At 46.4% G+C, this 24,437-nt stretch overlaps 1 protein-coding gene across 2 annotated transcripts in view; it reads left to right on the top strand.

Moving 5' to 3' along the window:
- LOC129836447 (attractin-like protein 1) overlaps window positions 1–17,324 on the top strand; it is a 331,683-nt gene extending 314,359 nt beyond the window's left edge. For both annotated transcript variants that reach the window (XM_055902623.1, XM_055902622.1), the window contains 2 exons: window positions 8,347–8,461; window positions 15,464–17,324. In XM_055902623.1, coding sequence (XP_055758598.1) covers window positions 8,347–8,461; window positions 15,464–15,588 — 240 coding nt within the window. In that variant the 3' untranslated portion in view covers window positions 15,589–17,324. The remainder of the gene's footprint in view (window positions 1–8,346; window positions 8,462–15,463) is intronic.
- Window positions 17,325–24,437: the final 7,113 nt, after the last annotated feature.

The raw sequence follows: 24,437 nt of genomic DNA, 5'->3' as shown, positions 1-24,437 counted from the left end.
CATTATGATCTAAAATGCAAAACTGATCCTAGATCAGCACTCTTTGTGGATGCGGGTCCTGATATCCTCTTTGTATGTCAGTTTGTAAGAGCCTCTGAGTGGCTCTGGCACTTTGTCTACATCTGGTGTCGCCCTTGAATGCTAACATTACCTGCAGATTGATGTTTACCGGAGGCCTTGCAGACAGAGTTTAGCACCCTTTCTGAGTTGAAGGACCTCTGGAACTGATTAGTCAAACAGAATAGATGTGTGAGAGAGAGAGGGATTTAAGTCGCTCTGGATAAGAGCGTCTGCTAAATGACTTAAATGTAAATGTATACTGCATTCTCTGGGGGTTTTGGAAGGAAAAAGTTAGAAATGTCCCTGTGAGTTTTCTCAAACCCGTGTTTCTTGTCTGAGTTGAACAATCCAACAGCAACATCTATGACCTCTTCAACGCTTCATTAGAAGAAAACAACGGAAGCAGAAAGGACTAGTAAAACAGGAGTACAGCAGAAAAGATCAACCTCCATTCAGCCTGCCCAGAAAACTTCTTAGGCATCTATTCCTCCCATTTTTAAGTCCCTGGGAATTGACCACTTTTCTCTTGGAAGGGACAGGCACTACTCAAACAGAGCTTTATCTACACTGAACAAAAATATAAATGCAGCATGTAAAGTGTTTCATGAGCTGAAGTAAAATATCGAATACATTTTCCATACGCACAAAAAGCTTATTTCTCTCAAATGTTGTGCACAAATTTGTTTACGTTCCTGTTAGTGAGTATTTCTCCTTGCCAAGATAATCCATCCACCTGACAGGTGTGGCATATCAAGAAGCCACTCTAAAATATGCAGTTTTGTCACACAACACAATGCCACAGATGTCTCAAGTTTCGAGGGAGCCTGCAATTGGCATGCTGACTGTAAGAATGTCCACCAGATCAGTTGGCAGATAATTTAATGTTAATTTATTTACCATAAGCCGCCTCCAATGTCGTTTTAGAGAATTTGTCAGTACGTCCAACATTGTGAACAGAGTCCCCATGGTGGCGGTTGGGTTATGGTATGAACAGGCATAAGCTACGGACAACGAACACAAATGCATTTTATCAATGGCAATTTGAATGCAGAAAGATACCGTGACAAGGCCCATTATCGTGCCATTCATCCGCCGCCATCCCCTCATGTTTCAGCATGATAATACACAGCCCCATGTCGCAAGGATCTGTACACAATTCCTGGAAGCTGAGAATGTCCTAGTTTTTCCATGGCCTGTATACTCACCAGACGTGTCACCCATTGAGCATGTTTGGGATGCTCTGGATCGACTTGTACAACAGTGTGTTCCAGTTCCCTCCAATATCCAGAAACTTTGCACAGCCATTGAAGAGGAGTGGGACAACATTCCACAGGCCACAATCAACAGCCTGATCAACTCTATGTGAAGGAGATGTGTCGAGCTGCATAAGGCAAATGGTGGTCAATATCTGTGACCAACAGTTGCATATCTGTATTCCCAGTCATGTGAAATCCATAGATCAGGGCCTAATACATTTATTTCAATTGACTGATTTCCTTCTATGAACTGTAACTCTTTAAATAAAATCTTTGAAATTGTTGCCTGTTGCGTTTATACTTTTCTTCAGTATAGTTCCGGGCTGTTCCATGTCAGTCCCGGAGGGCCAAAACCCTTCTGGTTTTCATCCTCTCATTCTAATCAGGGGCTGATTCAGACCTGGGACACCAGGTGAGTGCAATTAACTACCAGGTAGAAACAAAAAGCAGAAGTGTTTCAGCCCTCCAGGACAGACATTGAACAGCCTTGATCTAGTTAGTGTGAGCCAGGAGACAAGAGCAGTAGGAAGAGATGGGAGCCTGTACGTGGACGGGCCAGCCATTTACAAGCTGCCTCCTGGAATGCCTTTCTCACTCACTCACCCTCTTCTTCTTTGTCTCCATGTGGAGTGAAAGGGAGGAGAATGAGATAGAGAATTTCACCTAGAAAAAACCCTTACCTCCTCAGGGAAGACAGAAACATACGTAATGGGCAGATTTGGGGAAATGGATCCAAGAGGTTTGCCACTTCTACAGTGTCAAGTGCCTTTATACACTAGCACTCCTAAGTGGTTTTCTTACTATTCTGTTTGGAGGTGCTTTATAATGTCAAAGCTGAAGACTGCAGTGTTAGCCCACCCTCAGGCTTTTTCCAGTGGACAATGCCCCTACTTCAGATCAACGAATGGAGCTGAATGTCTCTCAAATTCTCCTCAGGTCAGAAAAAAGAGTTCAAGTCCTCTCCTGTTAGTTCATGCTCGTAAAACTGTTTCTACTAAATAGCTCAGCAATCTCCCTCAAGTTCTTTCTCCTCTCTAATCTCTCTCCTGCTCTACTCCCTTGTGCTTTCTACTTTAGCTGTTTCATTTAGGAGCGGTGCCAAGGGGCTCTACTCCAGGATAACTTTATCACTTACTCATACTCTTTAATGCTACTCGTCTTGAAGGTGTCATTTCAATAAAATACCTATTCATGTGGATTGAAATTAAGTGGACAAATATGTGTGGCCGTGCGGCTGCGGGGAGATGTACGGCCCTCTGGAGCTATCCTCCAGGATGATAAATCAGTCTTAATGATCCCTTTTAAACAGATGATTGTTTCAGCCTTCAGAGACACAGACAGGGTAGGGTTTTCTCTGTCCTCCTGCTTGTCCTGCTCCCAGCAACAGACTGGGCACAGGAAGGAAGCCTTGTTAGAGACGGCAGTACATTCTGAACTACCTTCTAGAAAAATCTGTGCCTAGTTACATATCACTGTTTTAAGTAACTTTCTTCAATTATGCAGTGATTACAATCTTTTCATGTTTTTTGGGGAGGGGGCGTGAGTATTTGTGTGTTTGATGTAATTGCATGCTGGCTCATGGATTTGGCCGGTCAGTGCTTGGGGAAATGAGGAGCGTCGATTAACCAGTCGTTTCCTGAAGGAAATGTCTCAGCTGAGCAAACGTGTGTGTGTTCAGCAGTCAGGATCAAAGGTCCATGTTACACGCCAGGTCACACACACATGAGCTGTCTCCATGGAGAAAAGGTGCTTACAGGAGTCATGTTACATGCTGCATTTAAGTAATGTTACATGCTGCATTTAAGTCATGTTACATGAATCTGTCCATTTCCTTAACTCAAAAGATTATCATGAATGCAAAGTAAAAACGACATTAGGATGATTGGGGGGTGCACACAGCTGAAAATAGATACTATTCTGTACTTTTGGCAAAACTGTGTTAGTAACACTGACATGTGGATGGATTGTGAGATGTATTTTCTTCAGTAGAAGTGACATTCAAATGAGCTGCTTGTTCGAAACCCCTAAGACAGCTGGAATTGAGCTGCTTGTTCGAAACCCCTAAGACAGCTGGAATTGAGCTGCTTGTTCGAAACCCCTAAGACAGCTGGAATTGAGCTGCTTGTTCGAAACCCCTAAGACAGCTGGAATTGAGCTGCTTGTTCGAAACCCCTAAGACAGCTGGAATTGAGCTGCTTGTTCGAAACCCCTAAGACAGCTGGAATTGAGCTGCTTGTTCGAAACCCCTAAGACAGCTGGAATTGAGCTGCTTGTTCGAAACCCCTAAGACAGCTGGAATTGAGCTGCTTGTTCGAAACCCCTAAGACAGCTGGAATTGAGCTGCTTGTTCGAAACCCCTAAGACAGCTGGAATTGAGCTGCTTGTTCGAAACCCCTAAGACAGCTGGAATTGAGCTGCTTGTTCGAAACCCCTAAGACAGCTGGAATTGAGCTGCTTGTTCGAAACCCCTAAGACAGCTGGAATTGAGCTGCTTGTTCGAAACCCCTAAGACAGCTGGAATTGAGCTGCTTGTTCGAAACCCCTAAGACAGCTGGAATTGAGCTGCTTGTTCGAAACCCCTAAGACAGCTGGAATTGAGCTGCTTGTTCGAAACCCCTAAGACAGCTGGAATTGAGCTGCTTGTTCGAAACCCCTAAGACAGCTGGAATTGCGAGGTTCTGCCAGGTTCCTCTAGCATCTGTTTCTCTCTGACGCTCCAAATGGAAACACATCATCATGGCCACTAATTGTTGTCTCTCAGCTCTCTTAATTGATAGCATTGTGCTAGCAGACGTCACGCTCTAATAAGAACCTCCTGGATGTTGCACTTTGTTCTACTAGAGTTGGCTCTTTACGGGGAACCCATTTCCTCTTTCAGAGAGCTGGGGAATGTATCATTTCCTGACGCCCCCAAACACAAAACAAACTTGGGAGGCCCTACCCTGTAATTATGCTTAATGCTTCAGCAGCTAAACTTATTATCAGTGGGGCCGATGGAAGGGGAAGGGGAGGGGTGTGTGTCGGGGTGTGTGTGTGTGTGTGTGTGTGTGTGTGTGTGTGTGTGTGTGTGTGTGTGTGTGTATAGTAATTGGCATTTTGATAATGGTTCATTGTTTTGATGGGTCACCTTAATTAAAGACCACTTGGGTGGTAGGACATCTCACACATTGTACTCCCATCATCTTTAGAGGCTTGGTGTTAGCAAAGCTTTCATTCCTTTATCCCCCTTCCAGATTTTACTCTTTAAGTGCCTCTCTTTCTCCCTTTCTTTCTCTCTCTCTTTCTCCCTTTCTCTCTCTCTCTCGGTCTTTCTCTCTCTCTTTCTCCTTTTCTCTCTCTCTCTCTGTCTTTCTCTCTCTTTCTCCCTTTCTCTCTCTCTCGGTCTTTCTCTCTTTCTTTCTCCCTCTCTCTCTCTTACTCTCTCTCTGTCTGTCGCTCGGTCTTGCTCTCTCTTTCTCCCTTTCTCTCTCCCTCTCTCTCTCTCTCGGTCTTGCTCTCTCTTTCTCCCTTTCTTTCTTTCTCTCTCACGCTCTCGCTCGCTCACTCTCTCTCTCTCTCTCTCTCTCTGTCTTGCTCTCTCTCTCTCTCTCTCTCTCTCTCTCTCTCTCTCTCTCGCTCTTTCTTTCTTTCTCCCTTTCAATTCAATTCAATTTGCTTTTTTGGCATGATGTAACAATGTACATATTGCCAAAACTTACTTTGGATCTTTACAATATGAAAATAATGAGAATCACAATTGTCAACGGGACAACAGTACCAATAATAACCATACATTGAACAATAACAATAAGCATACAGTAGAGTAGAGTACATGTGCAGGTTGATTGGTCTGTCAGACCCTGTCCCTCAACTTATGGCAGGCAGCAATGTAGTGTGCTGCCAACCCACAGTTCTCTGCATCCTCCCCCAACAGGACAGGTAGCCTACTCTCATCACAGAGGTCTTTGAAACCTTGAATAAGGGTTTCAAATTTGGGGAAATGACACTCTAATTGTTTTATATTTTTGACATTTTGTCAGGAAATGCAGCTCCGTCTCAGGTTCTGCTGTTGTGCAGTGGTTGCACAGCCCTTCCTCTACAGGGAGCCAGGTTTTCCTGTGTCTACCCTTCTCAATGGCAAGGCTGTGCTCACTGAGCCTGTACTTTGTCAAGGTTTTTCTAAGGTTTTGATCAGTAACCTTGGTCAAATAGTTAGCCACAGTGTAGTAGAACAGTTAGTAGAACAGGTCTGTGAACTCAGCCCCAGGACCAGCTGGATGAGGAGCTTTTCTTTGCTCAGCTCTTGGCATTGCAGGGCTTGGTAATGATATGAGAGGGGGTCACTGGTCCCTTTCTCTCTCTCTCTCTCTCTCTCTCTCTCTCGGTCTCTCTCTCTCTCTCTCTCTCTCCTTTCTCACTTTAATTTCGTTCATCTATTTTGTGAAGAAAGCATCCTATGCATTTCACATAAAGGCCCTGTAGAAGCGTCTCCATGTCTACTGTGATCAAGGAGCATTCATGAGACCAAAATATGGGAGCAGGGGAGAGGTGAGAATGCCAGAAAATAAGAGCTGTACTGCAGGATAGTATATCTCAGGTAGAGCACTCAACATTGCCACCATGTCTTTAGGGAGAACGAGGTGAGTTCTCTGGAGTGAGACCACACTGCTGCCCTGTACAGGCTACTCTCAGGGAGCTCTACCCACAGCACTTCAGAGTACTATAGAGAGGACAGGCACCCTGACTACACCCTGCACCCCTCTATCCACTTTAATCTCATCCTATTGACAAACCTTTGGTGCGTTCCGACTGAAACACAATGACTTGTCTGGGTGTAATTGGTAGTGTAGAGTAGGGTGTAAGGGTGCTGGTGCTGTAACCCAGCCTATGTAAGAGGAGGCTGCTCTGCTATTGTCTGTCGACAGGACATTGATCTGGATGACCAGAGGTCAAGCCTTCTTCCCTGTTGCCGGTAAACAACCACATCTGTCTCCTCTCATCTCGGGTCCTCCCCAGACCAGAGCAGACACCAGGAGTAAACACAGTCCAACCCTGACCCCTGTGGTCACCTGACACCTCCCTCTCTGGTGTGGTACCGGGGTCAAACCTGCTGCTTGATATTGTAGTTCAGTAAAGCTCTGTCTGACAGCTACTGGCAGCCAGCACCACAGAGACCCTATAACAAAAACATCTAAGGTACATATAGACTTTGTTTGAATAGAGTTGCTGCCCTCAAGGTCAACTGTAGACTATGGACTCCTCTTCATCTCTCCCATCGACTCCTCTTCATCTCTCCCATCGACTCCTCTTCATCTCTCCCATCGACTCCTCTTCATCTAGCCCATCGACTCCTCTTCATCATCATTGTTTCCTCTCTTGTTCTCCTGTAAGCCCCGTGCTGTGCTTCTGTTCTGTGGTTGAGAGCTGTGCGTAGCAGCAAGGCACCGTGGAGGATGATCAAGAGACCACATCAACGTCTCATCACTCTGTTTAATCATCTCACAGCAGGGATCAATGCACCTTAAAGCTGAAAGAACGTGTGTGTGTGTGTGTGTGTGTGTGTGTGTGTGTGTGTGTGTGTGTGTGTGTGTGATGCTTGTGTGTGTTTTTGTTGTGTTTGTACATTTGGTACGTTTGTACCTTTGCCAGTGTCTATGTGAGGTCAGTGATGATTAAGTTGTCCTTTGAGAGTGGGGAAAACAGAAGAACACGTGCTGCAGTATGCCAGTGTGGTATAGCAATGATCCCAGCTGGGATTTTGGCCTCTCCGTGTTGGAATGCTTCTGGCAGCAGCAATCACACAGCTTTGGGCTATACAGTTTATTTACACACAGCTTTGGGCTATACAGTTTATTTACACACAGCTTTGGGCTATACAGTTTATTTACACACAGCTTTGGGCTATACAGTTTATTTACACACAGCTTTGGGCTATACAGTTTATTTACACACAGCTTTGGGCTATACAGTTTATTTACACACAGCTTTGGGCTATACAGTTTATTTACACACAGCTTTGGGCTATACAGTTTATTTACACACAGCTTTGGGCTATACAGTTTATTTACACACAGCTTTGGGCTATATAGTTTATTTACACACAGCTTTGGGCTATACAGTTTATTTACACACAGCTTTGGGCTATACAGTTTATTTACACACAGCTTTGGGCTATACAGTTTATTTACACACAGCTTTGGGCTATATAGTTTATTTACACACAGCTTTGGGCTAAACAGTTTATTTACACACAGCTTTGGGCTATACAGTTTATTTACACACAGCTTGCCTCCTTGGCAGGGACATGTTTGAGACCCTCTCTTAGGAGAAGGTGAGGCTGGTATCTTGAGCCACGCCCTAAGCTACTTGGTAGTCAGGAGGTGTGAGCTGTGAGGAGAGTATGGCTTAATGGAAAGAAATGACTGGTCCTCTCTAGCCACACCCCCCAGGGTCTGTCCCTCAACAAGCCGAAGTGAAATGGATGTGGCGGCTAGGAGGAAAATACCTCCCCTGCACCTAGCGTCCCCTCCAACCATCCATCTCCGTTACTCGGGCTTCAGGTTGAGCTCTAGGGCTTGTCTGTCAGGCAACTCCCCCATGTGTGAGGCCCTCATCTGGGGGAGGTGGGAGCAGGGTGGGAGCGGGTCCATCCACTGGACATCCAGCCTAACTGAAATAGATGTCCAGTCAGTGACTCACCAGTGCCTAGATATGGGCTGCCTACAGACCTATGTTAGTAGCTGGTGAATGCTGCTGTCCATTTCCATACTGGATCCATGCACAGGTCTAACATTTTGCATATTGTCTGTGTGTGTATTTTAGGGGTCACAAAATCTATGTTTCATTTTTTTTTAAATGACTTTGAATTAATTACAGGGCAACAGCAAAACATAACAAGCTAAGTTTTAGCCGAACACAAGCGGGGCAATGTTCTCATAAAAACAGTGGAACCATGTGTTGTGTGGAAATCTGACGCACCCCTTTGTGATGGGATTTGGGAGGGTTTATTGATTGACATGACTGACATGCTCCTTCCTCTCTCTCTGTGCAGGGTGTGCCCAAGCCTATAGCAGTGGAGCCATGTTGGGGGAGCAGGGCCGGCGTACTGACCGTCCTCATGTGTCTGCCCAGAGTCCCTTCAGGAATACCCCCTCCTGGCCAGTCTGGTAAGCACCTGTCTCCTCTCCACTTAGTGTCTGGCCTCTAGACCAGCCCTTCTCCCAGATCTACCACATGCTTCAGATACCACTATTTCCCTCTACCATTCCAGATATATACTGAGCATACCAAACATAAGGAACATCTTCTGAATATTGAGTTGCACCCTTTTTGCCCTCAGAACAGCCTCAATTTGTCGGGGCAAGGTGCCGAAAGCGTTCCACAGGGATGCTGGCCCATGTTGACTCCAATGCTTCCCACAGTTGTGTCAAGTTGGCTGGATGTCCTTTGGGTGGTGGACCATTCTTGATACACACGGGAAACTGTTGAGCGTGAAAAACCCAGCAGCGTTACAGTTCTTGACACAAACGGATGTGCCTGGCACCTACTACCATACAAAGGCACTTAAATATTTTGTCTTGCCTATTCACTCTCTGAATGGCACACATACACTATCCATGTTTCAATTGTCTAAAGGCTTAAAAATCCTTCTTTAACCTGTCTCCTCCCCTTCATCTACACTGATTGAAGTGGATGTAACAAGTGACATCAATAAGGGATCATAGCTTTCACCTGGTCAGTCTGTGTCATGGAACGAGCAGGTGTTCTTAATGTTTTGCACACGCAGTGTAGAACAAAAGAGAAAGAGAAAAAGTTTAATTTAGAAAATACTTCCTTCTACTATCTATCTGTCTTTATCTCTGTCTCTCTCTGTCTCCCTGCCTTCTTGCTTCAACCCTCTCTCCTCACCTCCACCTTGCCCAGACAGCTGCTGACTGAAGCATGACAGCATAGAGAGGTGAAGACTCTCCTCTCCTCCCCAACCTCCCTTACCTATCCTCTTTCTCTGTTAGATCTCAGCCCCACCTCCTCTACAACCCAATCTCTGCCAGACTGTCTTCATCTCCTTCAGGCAGTTACATTTGGAAACCTGTGTACCATCTGTGTTTGACGGACACAGATCTACCAGCTATTCGGGGCTTTGATTTGAGAGAGAGAAGGAAACGTGTTATACCGGGAGGAATTAGCAGGCTGTTGGATCGATTGTTCCCTCCAATAGGTTTTCCAGCAGAGCCCGATGACCTCCTGTTTCTCCTAAGAGGATACGTGATATTTCAGAGGTGCTGAATATGCCGCTGTGCTGTGGATAGATGAATAGGGAGATGACCATTTGAATGGCACACAGTGTCACAGAGATGAGCTAGGGACTGCTTTAGAACTTGTATCACTGACAGCACCCAGCTAAATATGTCTTTCCCTCTGTCACTCTTTCCCCTTAAACACACAAGCACACATTATCTCTCTCTCACTCACTCTATCACTAACTCTATCACTCACGCACTCTATCACTCACTCTATCACTCACTATATCACTCACCCTATCACTCACCTTCACTCACTCACCTTCACTCACTCTAACACTCACTCTATCACTCACTCTATAACTCGCTATCACTCTCTATCATTCACTATATCACTCACTCACTATATCACTCACCATATCTCTCACTCACTATATCTCACTATCTCTCACTCACTCTTCCTCTCTCTCTGCCTCTCGCTTTCTCTGCTTTCTCTGTTTCTCTCTTTCTCACTTATTTTATTCCTCTCCTTTTTCTCTCCTGTTTCCCCTGAAGGCCAGGTCTTTCTGAGAGAGTGCTGTCAGCTCATCATGCAGGTATAATAAACTAGCTGAAATACGAGCAGGTGTTAAAGTGACTGCAGCAGGAAGCCTGTAAAATACGGTAGAAGTTAAGCACTTTGCAAGGCAGCAGGTTCTCATGCTGGGAAAAGCTGCTTATATTACATTTAGAGGAGCCTAAAAGCCACCAGTACTGGGAAAATAGTAGCAGCTTATAAGTTCAGCCAGTAAGTGCAGGCTACGGTACTGGCTACTGCTGCTGGGTAAATGCATACTGTACAGTCAGTCCCTTGAGGATGTCAGAGTTTTTTTGTGATAGTTGCAGCCAAAAATGCTTGATTTTGATTTTGCTGCGGTAATTCTGACATTTTGCATGTCAATTAGCGATTTTTATAAAAATGTTCAAGAAATGTGGGACGAGTGAAAAGTTTGTTGACGTGGGACTTGATTGAACCATTTCATGCAGTCAAAGTGCGGTGATTGGTTAACATTGCTAGCCCTCTTTTTGTAGTGCAGTGGTCGGACAGTTTTATGCCGTAATATTGGGGTGATTAAGAATTTGATATGCATATCATACATGGAACTATAGTAATGGAAGTGTTACTCTGCAGTAAGTCCTGAAGCAGTGCTGTGAAACCAGGAAGAGGGAGGGCATTGGAATGCCCCGGGCTTTATGGAACACTCGGGGTGTAAACTGGACATGGCTATTTAGCTGGTCCCATCTGATGTGGGCAGACTGGTCAGGGATAGATGATGCCTACACCAGTTAGTATGTGAGTGTAGGTGTGTGTGGGTGGGTGTGTGTTTGTGCATAGGTGTGTTTTTCAGTTTGTGTTTGATGTGTCAGTGTGATGTGTCAGTGTGTGATACATTAACTACCTTGTCATGTGCCCAGGAACCATCACTCTCCTCTGAATATTCCAAAATACTAGACACATTTAAAAGTGCAAATATAGTCAGATGTTAACCCAGTAACATCCTAACTTCAAAGACTAACGACATAGCCCCAGTCTGGTTAATGTGGAGAGGATTATTCTGAGATGTAGAAAATAGTCAGAATTGTCACACTGTGTTACCACTTAGAAACATGTATAGTATGTATGATGATGCTGGACAATACAGTTTTGTGTAGATTAGTTTTTCCCTGAGTACTACGCTTTCATGTGTGTATCGCTGGAAGTTCTGGGAGGTATGTGAGAAAAGGTTCAGAGAAGATCAGAGAGATCGCTAGGAGTGCAAACGCACACTAACAGAGAGAAAGAAAGAGAATGGGTAGATAAAGTCCTCTCTGAATGAAACAGACTATTTCACCCTCCTTCCCTTGCTTTATTTTCTCTCTCTCTCTTCTCTCGCTCTCTCTTTATCGCTCTCTCTTTCTCTTTCTCCTTTTTCTCGCTCTCTCTCGCGTGCGCTCTTTCTCTCTCTCTCTCTGGAGAGGCCCTTCTAGGATCAGAGCTGTTCCACCATTGATCTGAGTGTGTGTGGAAGTGAAGTCACTTTAGGCGTGCTCAGCCCATTCCCAGCATTCTCTGTGGACTCACTTCAAGAGGAATGTTTCATGAGCACAAGTTATTTTTACCTCTCTTTGTTTTTTCGTCTGCTCTCTCGTCGTTCCTTCCCCTAGTAGCGTCACCATTATCTGACCCCCTTCCTAGAAGCGGGGAAGAGGAATGTATACAATTGTTTGTGCAGTGAAAGGCATCCCCTGCATGCAGTCCTTGTTTTAATATTTAACGGCGGCAGTTTCAAACTGAGTCTCCTCTCTCTCCTTATGTGGTGGTTCAGAACTCCATAGTATTCCGCCTCTTAGAATCTTGACGCTTTTTCTGATTTTGGGAAGAGTGTGGATGTTGGGGTGCTGGGGGTTTTGTGCCGGGTAGAGCAGCTCTATCTAGTCCAGTGCTCTAACACATTGTTCTGTAATGCTGCTAACAGCAGAGCTGAGGCTCCCAGGATAGCACAGGTGGATAACGGGTTCATCTTCATAGGAGAAGGCACATACCGACGATATCCATACATAACACCAGGGAGGAAATGTCACCTTTCAACTGTAGTTTCCCCATCTGCTATAAGTAGTATATGTTTTTGTTGTATAGGTTGTTATCTGGTATAGACAATCTGCCTGCATGTACACAAACATACCCACAAACACCCTCCTCTCCACAGGCCTGTCTCTAAGTCCACTTCTCTAAGACCTTGTGTGTCACTGCTTGAAAGTGCTCTGCTGAGAAGACCAGGAGCAGCTCCATCCCTCCACCAACACACACACACACTCCCTTGCACACAAACACACCCTTCTTATTCTGCCTAAGTCAGTGTAGGGGTGGCTCTAACCAGGCCTAATAATTCATTCAGACTAATAGTTGAGTGGGGAGTTATTGTAGGAATGTGCTAACTTTGATTCCAACCTACTGGAACTAGCTGCTTAGTGAGGAACTCCCCCTGAATGTAGGGAAGTTGGTTTCAACATAAAAACATGTCTGAGGAAGGGTGTGTACTTTTAAAAGTCAGTCTTCTCAGACAGACTTACAGCTGGTGCTGGATTGGCACATGGATAAAATATCCGACAGACAGACATGCTCCAATTTGCTGAAGGGACAGAGACTGACAGATAGACAAATGGATGGACATCTGTTTATCTACCTCTAGTTTCCCTGCTTCTTCTCATCCTTCCATCATGTCTACCTCCTCCTCCATTGTTGTGGGCCCCTAATGGATGAGAACTAGGTCAAGACAGGGAAGGAGTCATCTCCCTGCCAGATACCAGCATGTTCTCAGGGGTTTAAACATAGTCTCAATACAAACACAGCAATCCCCTTCTCATCAACGATAATCTGCCTATTCAGGAAGAGAGGTGGACCAACCATGACAGAGAGAGTAGGAGAGGGAGAGAGTGGGAGAGAGAGAGCAGGATGGAGGTGTGAAGGAGATCTATTGAACAAGTGCGGTCTGAGGTAAGAGTCTGTGGTGGCGCCCTCATCACCCAGAGACTAGCGATTTGCATTTAGCTGTGGTGTCTGTAGAGACATGTCTTCCAGTCCCAGGTAACCCGCTGGTTGATAAATCCCTTGGCGTTCCCCAAGCCAGCGGAGGAAAATGAAGAAAAAACACAATCAGGGCCCAGTTATCTCTCCTGTTCTGCTCCATCTCTCTATCTCTCTCTCCGCCGTGCTGCTCCCAATGTTGCCCCGTTCCCCATCACAGCCTCGTGGTCCGGTGGCCTGGGCTTTTCCTGAGCGCATTAAACTAACGTGCTGCTGAGTGTGTTGAGGAAAGATTAAGCACACAAAATAAAGATATGAATTAAACATTTTTCCTTAATCCCTTTTTCTTTTGGAATGATGCCACCATTATTGGGAATGTACGGGAATGCTAGTGTATGGTGTTCTGTTTTCAGGCAGAGTGTCTATGAACATCCAGCCTCTGGGCTCTCTTTCTCTCTCTGGGTCCACTACAGTGTTGTTCTGAGGGTACCAGAAGCATCATCTTGTCTCTGACCGTTCCCCCTGTGTGGGTGTGAGTGGAGAGCTGGTTGACAGTGATGTGGGAACCAGAGCAGATTGACCCAGAGTGGATCCTCTATGTAAACCTTTCATTGACTTCCAGTCTAAGATAGTATCTGTCCTGAAATGTTTGGTGATGGGGTTTTAAAGGACTATTCATAAGTAGTTATTTAACATATGAAAAACAGTATGCATTAAATTCCGTTACTATAGGAACTGCCTTTGGGATGAAGCTGGCACATCTGGTCTACGTTGTCAACCACATTTTACACATTGTCAGGTGAAGATATCAACCTAGGACAAGGTTTCAACAAGGATTCTCACTCTCCTGTTTGTTTTAATTTTCTCTGCATTTGGGGTCCCTTCCTGTTCGGAAGCACTTTGTACATTAATGCTCCAGGAACCTCACCTGACAAAACAATCCCATTTATAGGTTTCATTAGCAGGGAACGCCCTTCACCTCCACTCATCTGTATCCTGATTTGATTATGTTGTCCAATTAATTGAATTTGAGATGGGTATCTCATGTCATCCAGAAACCATTGGCTTTCAATAGTACTCTGTCATGACCAAAAAGCTATTTTGTAGTTAGCGTTCATCTTTGGTTGAGTTACCTCAACTGGCATCTAGAAAGACAACTTTTTCATTAAATGTTTTTAGTTTTTGATAAAAAATAAAAGTCGTTTTTTTTTGTTGTTTTTTTGAAGTGTGTAAAGTTTGTCTTTCAAGGGTTACACATGGTGGTGGTTTCTATCCAAGAGTAGTGGTGGCTTTCAATCTCGTGCTGTTCAAGGTCAGACATATTAGCTGCAGTGTTACATGTAGTGATTGCTATAGAAAAGTGTCAGGTAACTGTGTTGGAAGGATCAGGATTTGGAGTGAAGGGGCTGACAGGTAATCTGGTCTAGGATGGTCCCACCGACCAGACACGTCAGACTGTAGACTAGAGTGTCGGCCCAGGCTCTTTTCTCTCCTCCACCCCCGTCTTCATCCCTCCATCCATCCCTGTTTAAGTCGTACATCTTGTTTTATAATCAATGCTGAAGGCCTGCCTTCTGTCCGTGGCAGCGGGCAGCAAAAGACGGTGGAAAAGGGCACTGAAGCGATTTTTGCGATGAAGGGCGCACTGTGGCTGGACCAGACACAGGCACACACCCACGCACACACACACACACACACACACACACACACACACACACACACACACACACACACACACACACACACACACACACACACACACACACACACACACACACACACACACACACACACACACACACAACACACACACACAATTGGTTTTCCATCTGCAATAACCCAGGAATCACTGGTGTGTGAAATGCTTAAGCATGTTGTGTCCAAATTGGTGAGCTTTTCCTTGTTTTTCCGATTCGTTTTTTTGGCTGCATACAATACGATTTAGTCCCTGTCCTAATGAGTATACTAGTCAAGCCTACTGCTGTACAGAGGGCAAGCCATGCTGAAAATCCATACGAATTACAGCATGCCAACAGAACGCAGGAACATCTGCTGTCATTGTGTTCTCTACTTGTCTGCCTTTTGGAGAAAATAGCTGTCCAATCAGATTGTTGTATTGAGAGAAATAACAGCCTAGAGCAGCCCAGAGGGGTGTAGAGCTATGCTTCAGTGACCTGTAGGCCGTCGTTGCATCCTGCTCAACTCTGATATGTGAGGGCTTGGACTAGAGTTGGGGAGGTGGTGCTAGGGAGTTGGGAATGGATTTAAGCCGGCGGGAGGCAGTGAGCTCATTACTGGTCACTGTGTTTTACCTGCCACGCTGCTGAGTCTGTTTACTTTGAAGCTCACCTTACTTTTTCTGTCTCCCTCCCTCCTCCCTGTAGGCATTGCCATCGCCAGTGCCCTGATCGACACCTCACAGCAGAAACCTGGGGACTTCAGAGACAAGTACCATGGCCTGAAGAACCGTAAACCGCATGCAGTAACGCATCAGGGGACCTGTGTTTGAACCGCCTGACCGAAAGGGGAGCCTGAAAACACCTGAAAGGACCGCAAATGCTTCTGTTTTCTGACAAGTTCTTGCTCTCTTTTTACCCGTCTCTCAACTGCACGGCGTGCTGAAGTGAACCTGATGATAACGGAAGCCCTTTATTGTGACGTTGAGTGTCCGCTTCGTGTGCCTCCTCACCTCCACACTCTGTAATGGAGTTTATCCAGAGTGACTTGTCTGCTCCCTGGTTGGGTCTCTTCCCAGCCCAGCTGGGGGGTTCTGCACATCCCATTGGCTCTCAGCCAGGAAGTTTCTAGTCTGCACTTCCTCCCTGTGGATACATCTCCTTAAGAGTTTAGGAGGAGCAGGTCGCCACTTGAGGTTTGACTGTCATGTGACGTGAGTCTGAAAGAACAATGCCAAGGGCCTCTTGCAGATGAGATATGTGCTCATTTTGATACAAAGACATTAGAGAGAAAAAAGCTCCCTCGTGTTTTCTGTTGTGTTTTCTTTTAATGTATGGTCCGCCCAAATTCAATCCATGCTAAATAAACAGAGCAGCCTATGGGTCTAGAATAACTTGACTTGACTATATGATGGCCTCACTCTGAGTTAGAATATCCTGTGCTGAAAGACGGTTCTGAGTTCCTCACAGTATGCACCAAGAGCCTTGACTTAGCCTACCAGCAGTAGAGTATGTCACGGGCCAATGAAGAAGTTGGATGCAAAGAACAGCAAAAAAAGAAAGAAAACTTGTATATCAGAAACTAAACCTGCCTGTGTTTATTATGTTAAGGTCATTGTCAAAGCGCAATGGCATGACATGTATTCTGGCATTCAAATGCATGTCCTTTCCATGTTTCATAGCTGTGATGTTTCAACATATTTCTCATTATCCGTCAACACATATCCTTTATACATATCAAGGTTTATTTAATTATAGATTTAGAATATAAAATACTATTTTAATTACTACTCATATTGTTTTATTTTGCCATCTTTTATTGTGAATGATTGTGTTTCTAATGAAATGATGAAGACAATACGATCATAAAAGGTACTTAGTTCTAATGTTTTCTTGTACAGTATGTTAATAATTAAAATAATTAAAAAATAAAAATATGAATTTAACCTAAATCCAGGTCCATTAATTTGTTTTACACACTTACTCAACTTCAATCATGCAAATCGATTCAGCCTATAACATTCTCAGGCCCTGTTCCAAAATGCTACATTCATTTCCTTTCCTACTCTCTGGGATTACTTCAAGGAAGAGAGGAAGGAAGCATGAATTTTTTCAAAGTATCGAAAGATAACCTCCGTCAGGGTGTGGGTCCTGTGGTTCCTTCATCCCACAGTATCATATGAAGAAATCTTTTTTTGTTTCCATTTTTATATTTCTTTTACTTATTTTTGGCATTTGGACAGTTTGACTGTTTTCTCTGTATCACTTTGAAGTTCATTGTGTTTACACTTTTATCCGAAGCATCCCATGTTCTGTCGCATTTTGTTCTGTCTTGGAAATCATTGTAAACGTAACCTAATAAATGGTTTACGCTTTTAAATGTACATAAGAAATGTATAAATGTGAGAAACCTGATGTTTTCCGTTTAGGTGAATACTACATGTAATGTATCTTACACCGATCTGTTGAAATGTGTATGAATGAAGAGCTGCTCACCTCATTATTTTCTTCATATGGGCATATTGTGTAAAGTTACAAATAAACATTTTGATGCTTCTTCATACTGTAATTTCGAAATCGCTCCTTCGTATTTTGTTGTCTCAAGCTTTATTGATTTGATGCTCAGGATGTCAATATGATTGATTTACAAGCAGAGAGTACATAAAGAAACTGACATTGGACACCTTGATAGATCCAGCTGAATGATGTCTTGGTTTGATGGCTCAGTTGAACGTGTGTTGATTTTGAATGTTTCTTAAGACTAGTTATATTTCCTCAAACACTTACATTGAATGTCTAATGTTTGTGTGCTTGAATAGTCAGCGAATAGTGAAGACATTTCGATGGGCATGGGGAGTGTAGATCTCAAAGATTTGAGGTAGTGTTTAAGGTAGCAGTGCACCACCCAATGAGATGCTGTCAATTCATGCTGTCTTCTCCATTAGGGAGAGTTTGAAATGTACTGTGTGACGGGGGCTTTAAGAATATTTACACTGTTCACACATTAGCCAGCTTTTGACATACAGTATATCACAAAAGTGAGTACACCCCTCACATTTTTGTAAATATTTGAGTATATCTTTTCATGTGACAACACTGAAGAAATGACACTTTGCTACAATGTAAAGTAGTGAGTGTACAGCTTGTATAACAGTGTAAATTTGCTGTCCCCTCAAAATAACTCAACACACAGCCATTAATGTCTAAGCCGCTGGCAACAAAAGTGAGTACACCCCTAAGTGAAAATGTCCAAATTGGGCCCAAAGTGTCAATATTTTGTGTGGCCACCATCATTTTCCAGCACTGCCTTAACCCTCTTGGGCATGGAGTTCACCAGAGCTTCACAGGTTTCCACTGGAGTCCTCTTCCACTCCTGCATGACGACATCACGGAGCTGGTTGATGTTAGAGACCTTGCACTCCTCCATCTTCCGTTTGAGGATGCCCCACAGATGCTCAATAGGGTTTAGGTCTGGAGACATGCTTGGCCAGTCCATCACCTTTACCCTCAGCATCTTTAGCAAGGCAGTGGTCGTCTTGGAGGTGTGTTTGGGGTCATTATCATGTTGGAATACTGCCCTGCGGCCCAGTCTCCGAAGGGAGGGGATCATGCTCTGCTTCAGTATGTCACAGTACATGTTGGCATTCATGGTTCCCTCAATGAACTGTAGCTCCCCAGTGCCGGCAGCACTCATGCAGCCCCAGACCATGACACTCCCACCACCATGCTTGACTGTAGGCAAGACACACTTGTCTTTGTACTCCTCACCTGGTTGCCGCCACACACGCTTGACACCATCTGAACCAAATAAGTTTATCTTGGTCTCATCAGACCACAGGACATGGTTCCAGTAATCCATGTCCTTAGTCTGCTTGTCTTCAGCAAACTGTTTGCGGGATTTCTTGTGCATCATCTTTAGAAGAGGCTTCCTTCTGGGACGACGGCCATGCAGACCAATTTGATGCAGTGTACGGCGTATGGTCTGAGCACTGACAGGCTGACCCCCCACCCCTTCAACCTCTGCAGCAATGCTGGCAGCACTCACACGTCTATTTCCCAAAGACAACCTCTGGATATGACGCTGAGCACGTGCACTAAACTTCTTTGGTCGACCATGGCGAGGCCTGTTCTGAGTGGAACCTGTCCAGTGAAACCGCTGTATGGTCTTGGCCACCGTGCTGCAGATCAGTTTCAGGGTCTTGGCAATCTTCTTATAGCCCAGGCCATCTTTATGTAGAGCAACAATTCTTTTCTTCAGATCCTCAGAGAGTTCTTTGCCATGAGGTGCCATGTTGAATTTCCAGTAACCAGTCAGTATGAGGGAGTGTGAGAGCGATGACACCATATTTAACACACCTGCTCCCCATTCACACCTGAGACCTTGTAACACTAACGAGTCACATGACACCGGGGAGGGAAAATGGCTAATTGGGCCCAATTTGGACATTTTCACTTAGGGGTGTACTCACTTTTGTTGCCAGAGGTTTAGACATAAATGGCTGTGTGTTGAGTTATTTTGAGGGGACAGCAAATGTACACTGTTATACAAGCTGTACACTCACTACTTTACATTGTAGCAAAGTGTCATTTCTTCAGTGTTGTCACATGAAAAGATATACTCAAATATTTACAAAAATGTGAGGGGTGTACTCACTTTTGTGATATACTGTACACTGCTCAAAAAAATAAAGGGAACACTTAAACAACACAATGTAACTCCAAGTCAATCACACTTCTGTGAAATCAAACTGTCCACTTAGGAAGCAACACTGATTGACAATAAACTTCACATGCTGTTGTGCAAATGGAATAGACAAAAGGTGGAAATTATAGGCAATTCGCAAGACACCCCCCAAAACAGGAGTGATTCTGCAGGTGGTGACCACAGACCACTTCTCAGTTCCTATGCTTCCTGGCTGATGTTTTGGTCACTTTTGAATGCTGGCGGTGCTCTCACTCTAGTGGTAGCATGAGACGGAGTCTACAACCCACACAAGTGGCTCAGGTAGTGCAGTTCATCCAGGATGGCACATCAATGCGAACTGTGGCAAAAAGGTTTGCTGTGTCTGTCAGCGTAGTGTCCAGAGCATGCAGGCGCTACCAGGAGACAGGCCAGTACATCAGGAGACGTGGAGGAGGCCGTAGGAGGGCAACAACCCAGCAGCAGGACCGCTACCTCCGCCTTTGTGCAAGGAGGTGCACTGCCAGAGCCCTGCGAAATGACCTCCAGCAGGCCACAAATGTGCATGTGTCTGCTCAAACGGTCAGAAACAGACTCCATGAGGGTGGTATGAGGGCCCGACGTCCACAGGTGGGGGTTGGGCTTACAGCCCAACACTGTGCAGGACGTTTCGCATTTGCCAGAGAACACCAAGATTGGCAAATTCGCCACTGGCGCCCTGTGCTCTTCACAGATGAAAGCAGGTTCACACTGAGCACATGTGACAGATGTGACAGAGTCTGGAGACGCCGTGGAGAACGTTCTGCTGCCTGCAACATCCTCCAGCATGACCGGTTTGGCGATGGGTCAGTCATGGTGTGGGGTGGCATTTCTTTGTGGGGCCGCACAGCCCTCCATGTGCTCGCCAGAGGTAGCCTGACTGCCATTAGGTACCGAGATGAGATCCTCAGACCCCTTGTGAGACCATATGCTGACACATGCACAAGAAGATCCTCCTGGATTATGTATTTTTGGAGAGAGGGGTAAACAGCCTGAAACACCTGAAACCTAAAGCAGTAGCCATTACACGGATTGAGGGAGACAATGCCATCCTGTCTGATGTTCAGACTCTGCTTGCAGATGTAAGAGAAGAAATCCATACTGCCCTGCCCACTTCACTGTTCCTCCAAGCAGAGGAAACTGCAGTTCTGAAATACATCAAAAAGCATGAAGACTTCTGCATGAAGCCCGTACACGCCGCAGCGTACATGTTGGACCCCAAGTATACTGGCTAGAGCATCCTGTCTGGTGCAGAGATCAACAAGGCCTATGGTGTCATCAGTACCGTGTCTCGCCACCTTGTCCTGGATGGGGGCAAGGTTCTTGGCAGTCTGGTGAAGTACACTTCCAAGCAAGGGCTTTGGGATGGAGATGCAATATGGCAGTCGTGCCAACATATCTCATCAGCCACCTGGCGGAAGGGACTTTGTGGATCTGAGGCTCTTTCCCCTGTTGCCGCCATCAAAGGCTTTTTGAGCCTGACAACCAGCCATCCTCAACAAGGTTGGAAAGTGACAGTGAAGATGAGGCCTCAGAGTCTGATGTTCAATAGGTGGACATTGAGGAGGTCCACAGAGAAGACATGGAAGCCTGAGAGGAAGACAACCAAAACTTTAGTTTCTAGACTTATCATTTTACAGATGTACTGTATGTTGAAAACGGTTTGGGAGATGCGATGGATCATTGGGGATCATTCAATATTCCCTTTCTTTTGTTGTTTAGTGAAAACATCCCATGTGAAGAGTCAACTCATTTAATTAAACTTCAATTCGTAAATATTATTATTTTTTACATTTCTATTGGAAGGATTTAATCATTTGCAATTATGTCTACTTATGATAAGGTAAAATGTTTATGTTTCTGTCTCCATATGTTATGGTAAGTGTCACATTCCTGACCTATTTCTGTTAGTTTGTTGTATGTGTTAGTTGGTCAGGACGTGAGTTTGGGTGGGCATTCTATGTTTTCTGTTTCTATGTTGGTTTAAGGGTTGCCTGGTATGGCTCTTAATTAGAGGCAGGTGTTTGGCGTTCCTCTAATTGAGAGTCATATTTAGGTAGGTTGTTTCACAGTGTTCGTTGTGGGTGGTTGTCTCCTGTGTCAGTGTTTGTCGCACCATACGGGACTGTTCGGTTTGTTTTTGTACATCGTCATTTTGTGTAGTCTATTTTCCCTGTTTGTGCGTTCTTCGTGTTTTATGTAAGTTCCATGTCCAGGTCTGTCTATTCCGTTTTGTTATTTTGTTAATCATTCAAGTGTATTTCGTTTCGTGTTTTTTCCGTCTTGTTAATTAAAATTAAGTATTCACAACCCGCTGCGCCTTGGTCGAATCACTCCTCCTCCTTTTCGGTTGAAGAGGAGGAGGACTACCGTTACAGAACCACCCACCAAACCCGGATCAAGCAGCGGGTAAACGGACAGCGCACGAAACAGGATTTCTGGTCTTGGGAGGAAATCATAGAAGGAAAGGGACCATGGGCTAAAGTTGGAGTAAATCACCGCCCTTGGGAACAGCTGGAGGCAGCTCGGAGAGCGGAGGAAACCGGAGAGAGGAACCGTCATTATGAGGGGACGTGTCTAGCACTGAAGCCCGAAAAGCCCGTGAGTACTGCCCAAAAATGTCTTGGGGGGGGGCTAAGAGGTAGTGGGCCAAGGGCAGGTAGGAGACCTGCGCCCACTTCACAGGCTAACCGTGGAGAGCGGGAGTACGGGCAGACGCCGTGTTACGCAGTAGAGCGCACGGTGTCTCCTGTACGTGTGCATAGCCCAGTGCGGGTTATTCCACCTCCCTGCACTGGTAGGGCTAGATTGAGCATTGAGCCAAGTGCCATGAAGCCGGCTCTACATATCTGGCCACCAGTACGTCTCCTTGGGCCTGCTTACATGGCACCAGCCTTACGCATGGTGTCCCCGGTTCGCCTACATAGCCCGGTGCGGGTTATTCCACCTCCCCGCACTGGTCGGGCGATGGGGAGCATTCAGCCAGGTAAGGTTGGGCAGGCTCAGTGTTCAAGGGAGCCAATACGCCTGCACGGTCCGGTATTTCCGGCGCTACCTCCCCGCCCCAGCCCAGTACCACCAGTGCCTACACCACGCACCAGGCTTCCAGTGCGTTTTCAGAGCCCTGTTCCTCCTCCACGCACTCTCCCTATGGTTTCGTGTCTCCAGCCCAGTGCCTCCAGTTCCGGCACTACGCACTAAGCCACCTGTGCGTCTCCAGAGCCCTGTACACACTGTTCCTTCTCCCCGTACTCGTCCTGAGGTGCGTGCCCTTAGCCTGGTACCACCAGTGCCGGTATCACGCACTAGGCCTATAGTGCGCTTTGAGAAGTCAGTGTGCCCTGTCCCTGCTCTCCGCACTAGGCTTGAAGTGCGTGTCTCCAGTCCGGTGCCTCCAGTTCCGGCACCACGCACCAGGCCTACAGTGCGTCTCAGCCGGCCAGAGTCTGCCGTCTGCCCAACGGCGCCTGAACTGTCCGTCTGCCAAGAGCCGCATGAACTGCCCATCTGCCATGAACCTGCAAAGCTGCCCGTCTGCCATGAGCCTACAGAGCCTTCCGCCAGACAGGAGCCGCTAGAGCCTTCCGCCAGACAGGAGCCGCTAGAGCCTTCCGCCAGACAGGAGCAGCCAAAGCCTTCCGCCAGACAGGATCAGTCTGAGCCATCCGTCTCCGCAGCGCCATCTGAGCCATCCGTCTCCGCAGCGCCATCTGAGCCAGCCGTCTCCGCAGCGCCGTCTGAGCCATCCGTCTCCGCAGCGCCGTCTGAGCCATCCGTCTCCTCAGCGCCGTCTGAGCCATCCGTCTCCTCAGCGCCGTCTGAGCCATCCGTCTCCCCAGCGCCGTCTGAGCCATCCGTCTCCCCAGCGCCATCTGAGCCATCCGTCTCCCCAGCGCCGTCTGAGCCATCCGTCTGTCCCGAGCCATTTGAGCCGCCCGTCTGTCCCGAGCCGCTAGAGCCATTCGTCAGTCAGGATCTGCCAGAGCCGCCAACCAGACAGGATCTGCCAGAGCCGCCAACCAGACAGGATCTGCCAGGGCCGCCAACCAGACAGGATCTGCCAGGGCCGCCAACCAGACAGGATCTGCCAGGGCCGCCAACCAGACAGGATCTGCCAGAGCCGCCAACCAGACAGGATCTGCCAGGGCCGCCAACCAGACAGGATCTGCCAGGGCCGCCAACCAGACAGGATCTGCCAGAGCCGCCAACCAGACAGGATCTGCCAGAGCCGCCAGCCAGCCATGAGCGTCCAGAGCCGTCAGCCAGCCATGAGCGTCCAGAGCCGTCAGCCAGTCATGAGCTGTCCCTCAGCCCAGAGCGGCTATTTATCCAGAACTGCCCCTCAGTCCAGAGCTGTCTCTCTGTCCGGAGCTGCCTTTCAGTCCGGAGTTGCCCCTCTATCCTGAGCTACCTCTCTGTCCTGAGCTATCCCTCTGTCCTGAGCTATCCCTCTGTCCTGAGCTATCCCTCTATCCCGGTGATGCCCCTTGTGTCGATGTTACCCAAAAGATTAAGTGGGTGTAATAGGAGGGTGGTCATTTGTAGGGGGAGATATAAGCTGGGATTGACTATGGTGGGGTGGGGACCTCGCCCTGAGCCTGAGCCACCACCGTGGTCAGATGCCCACCCAGACCCTCCCCTAGACTTTGTGCTGGTGCGCCCGGAGTTCGCACCTTATGGGGGGGGTTATGTCACGTTCCTGACCTATTTCTGTTAGTTTGTTGTATGTGTTAGTTGGTCAGGACGTGAGTTTGGGTGGGCATTCTATGTTTTCTGTTTCTATGTTGGTTTAAGGGTTGCCTGGTATGGCTCTTAATTAGAGGCAGGTGTTTGGCGTTCCTCTAATTGAGAGTCATATTTAGGTAGGTTGTTTCACAGTGTTCGTTGTGGGTGGTTGTCTCCTGTGTCAGTGTTTGTTGCACCATACGGGACTGTTCGGTTTGTTTTTGTACATCGTCATTT

This window comes from Salvelinus fontinalis, chromosome 37 (assembly GCF_029448725.1).
Source record: "Salvelinus fontinalis isolate EN_2023a chromosome 37, ASM2944872v1, whole genome shotgun sequence".
In the NCBI taxonomy this organism is placed as follows: domain Eukaryota; kingdom Metazoa; phylum Chordata; class Actinopteri; order Salmoniformes; family Salmonidae; genus Salvelinus; species Salvelinus fontinalis.
The sequence above is the reverse complement of the archived record's forward strand: the minus strand, read 5'-3'. Positions and strand labels throughout refer to the sequence as shown.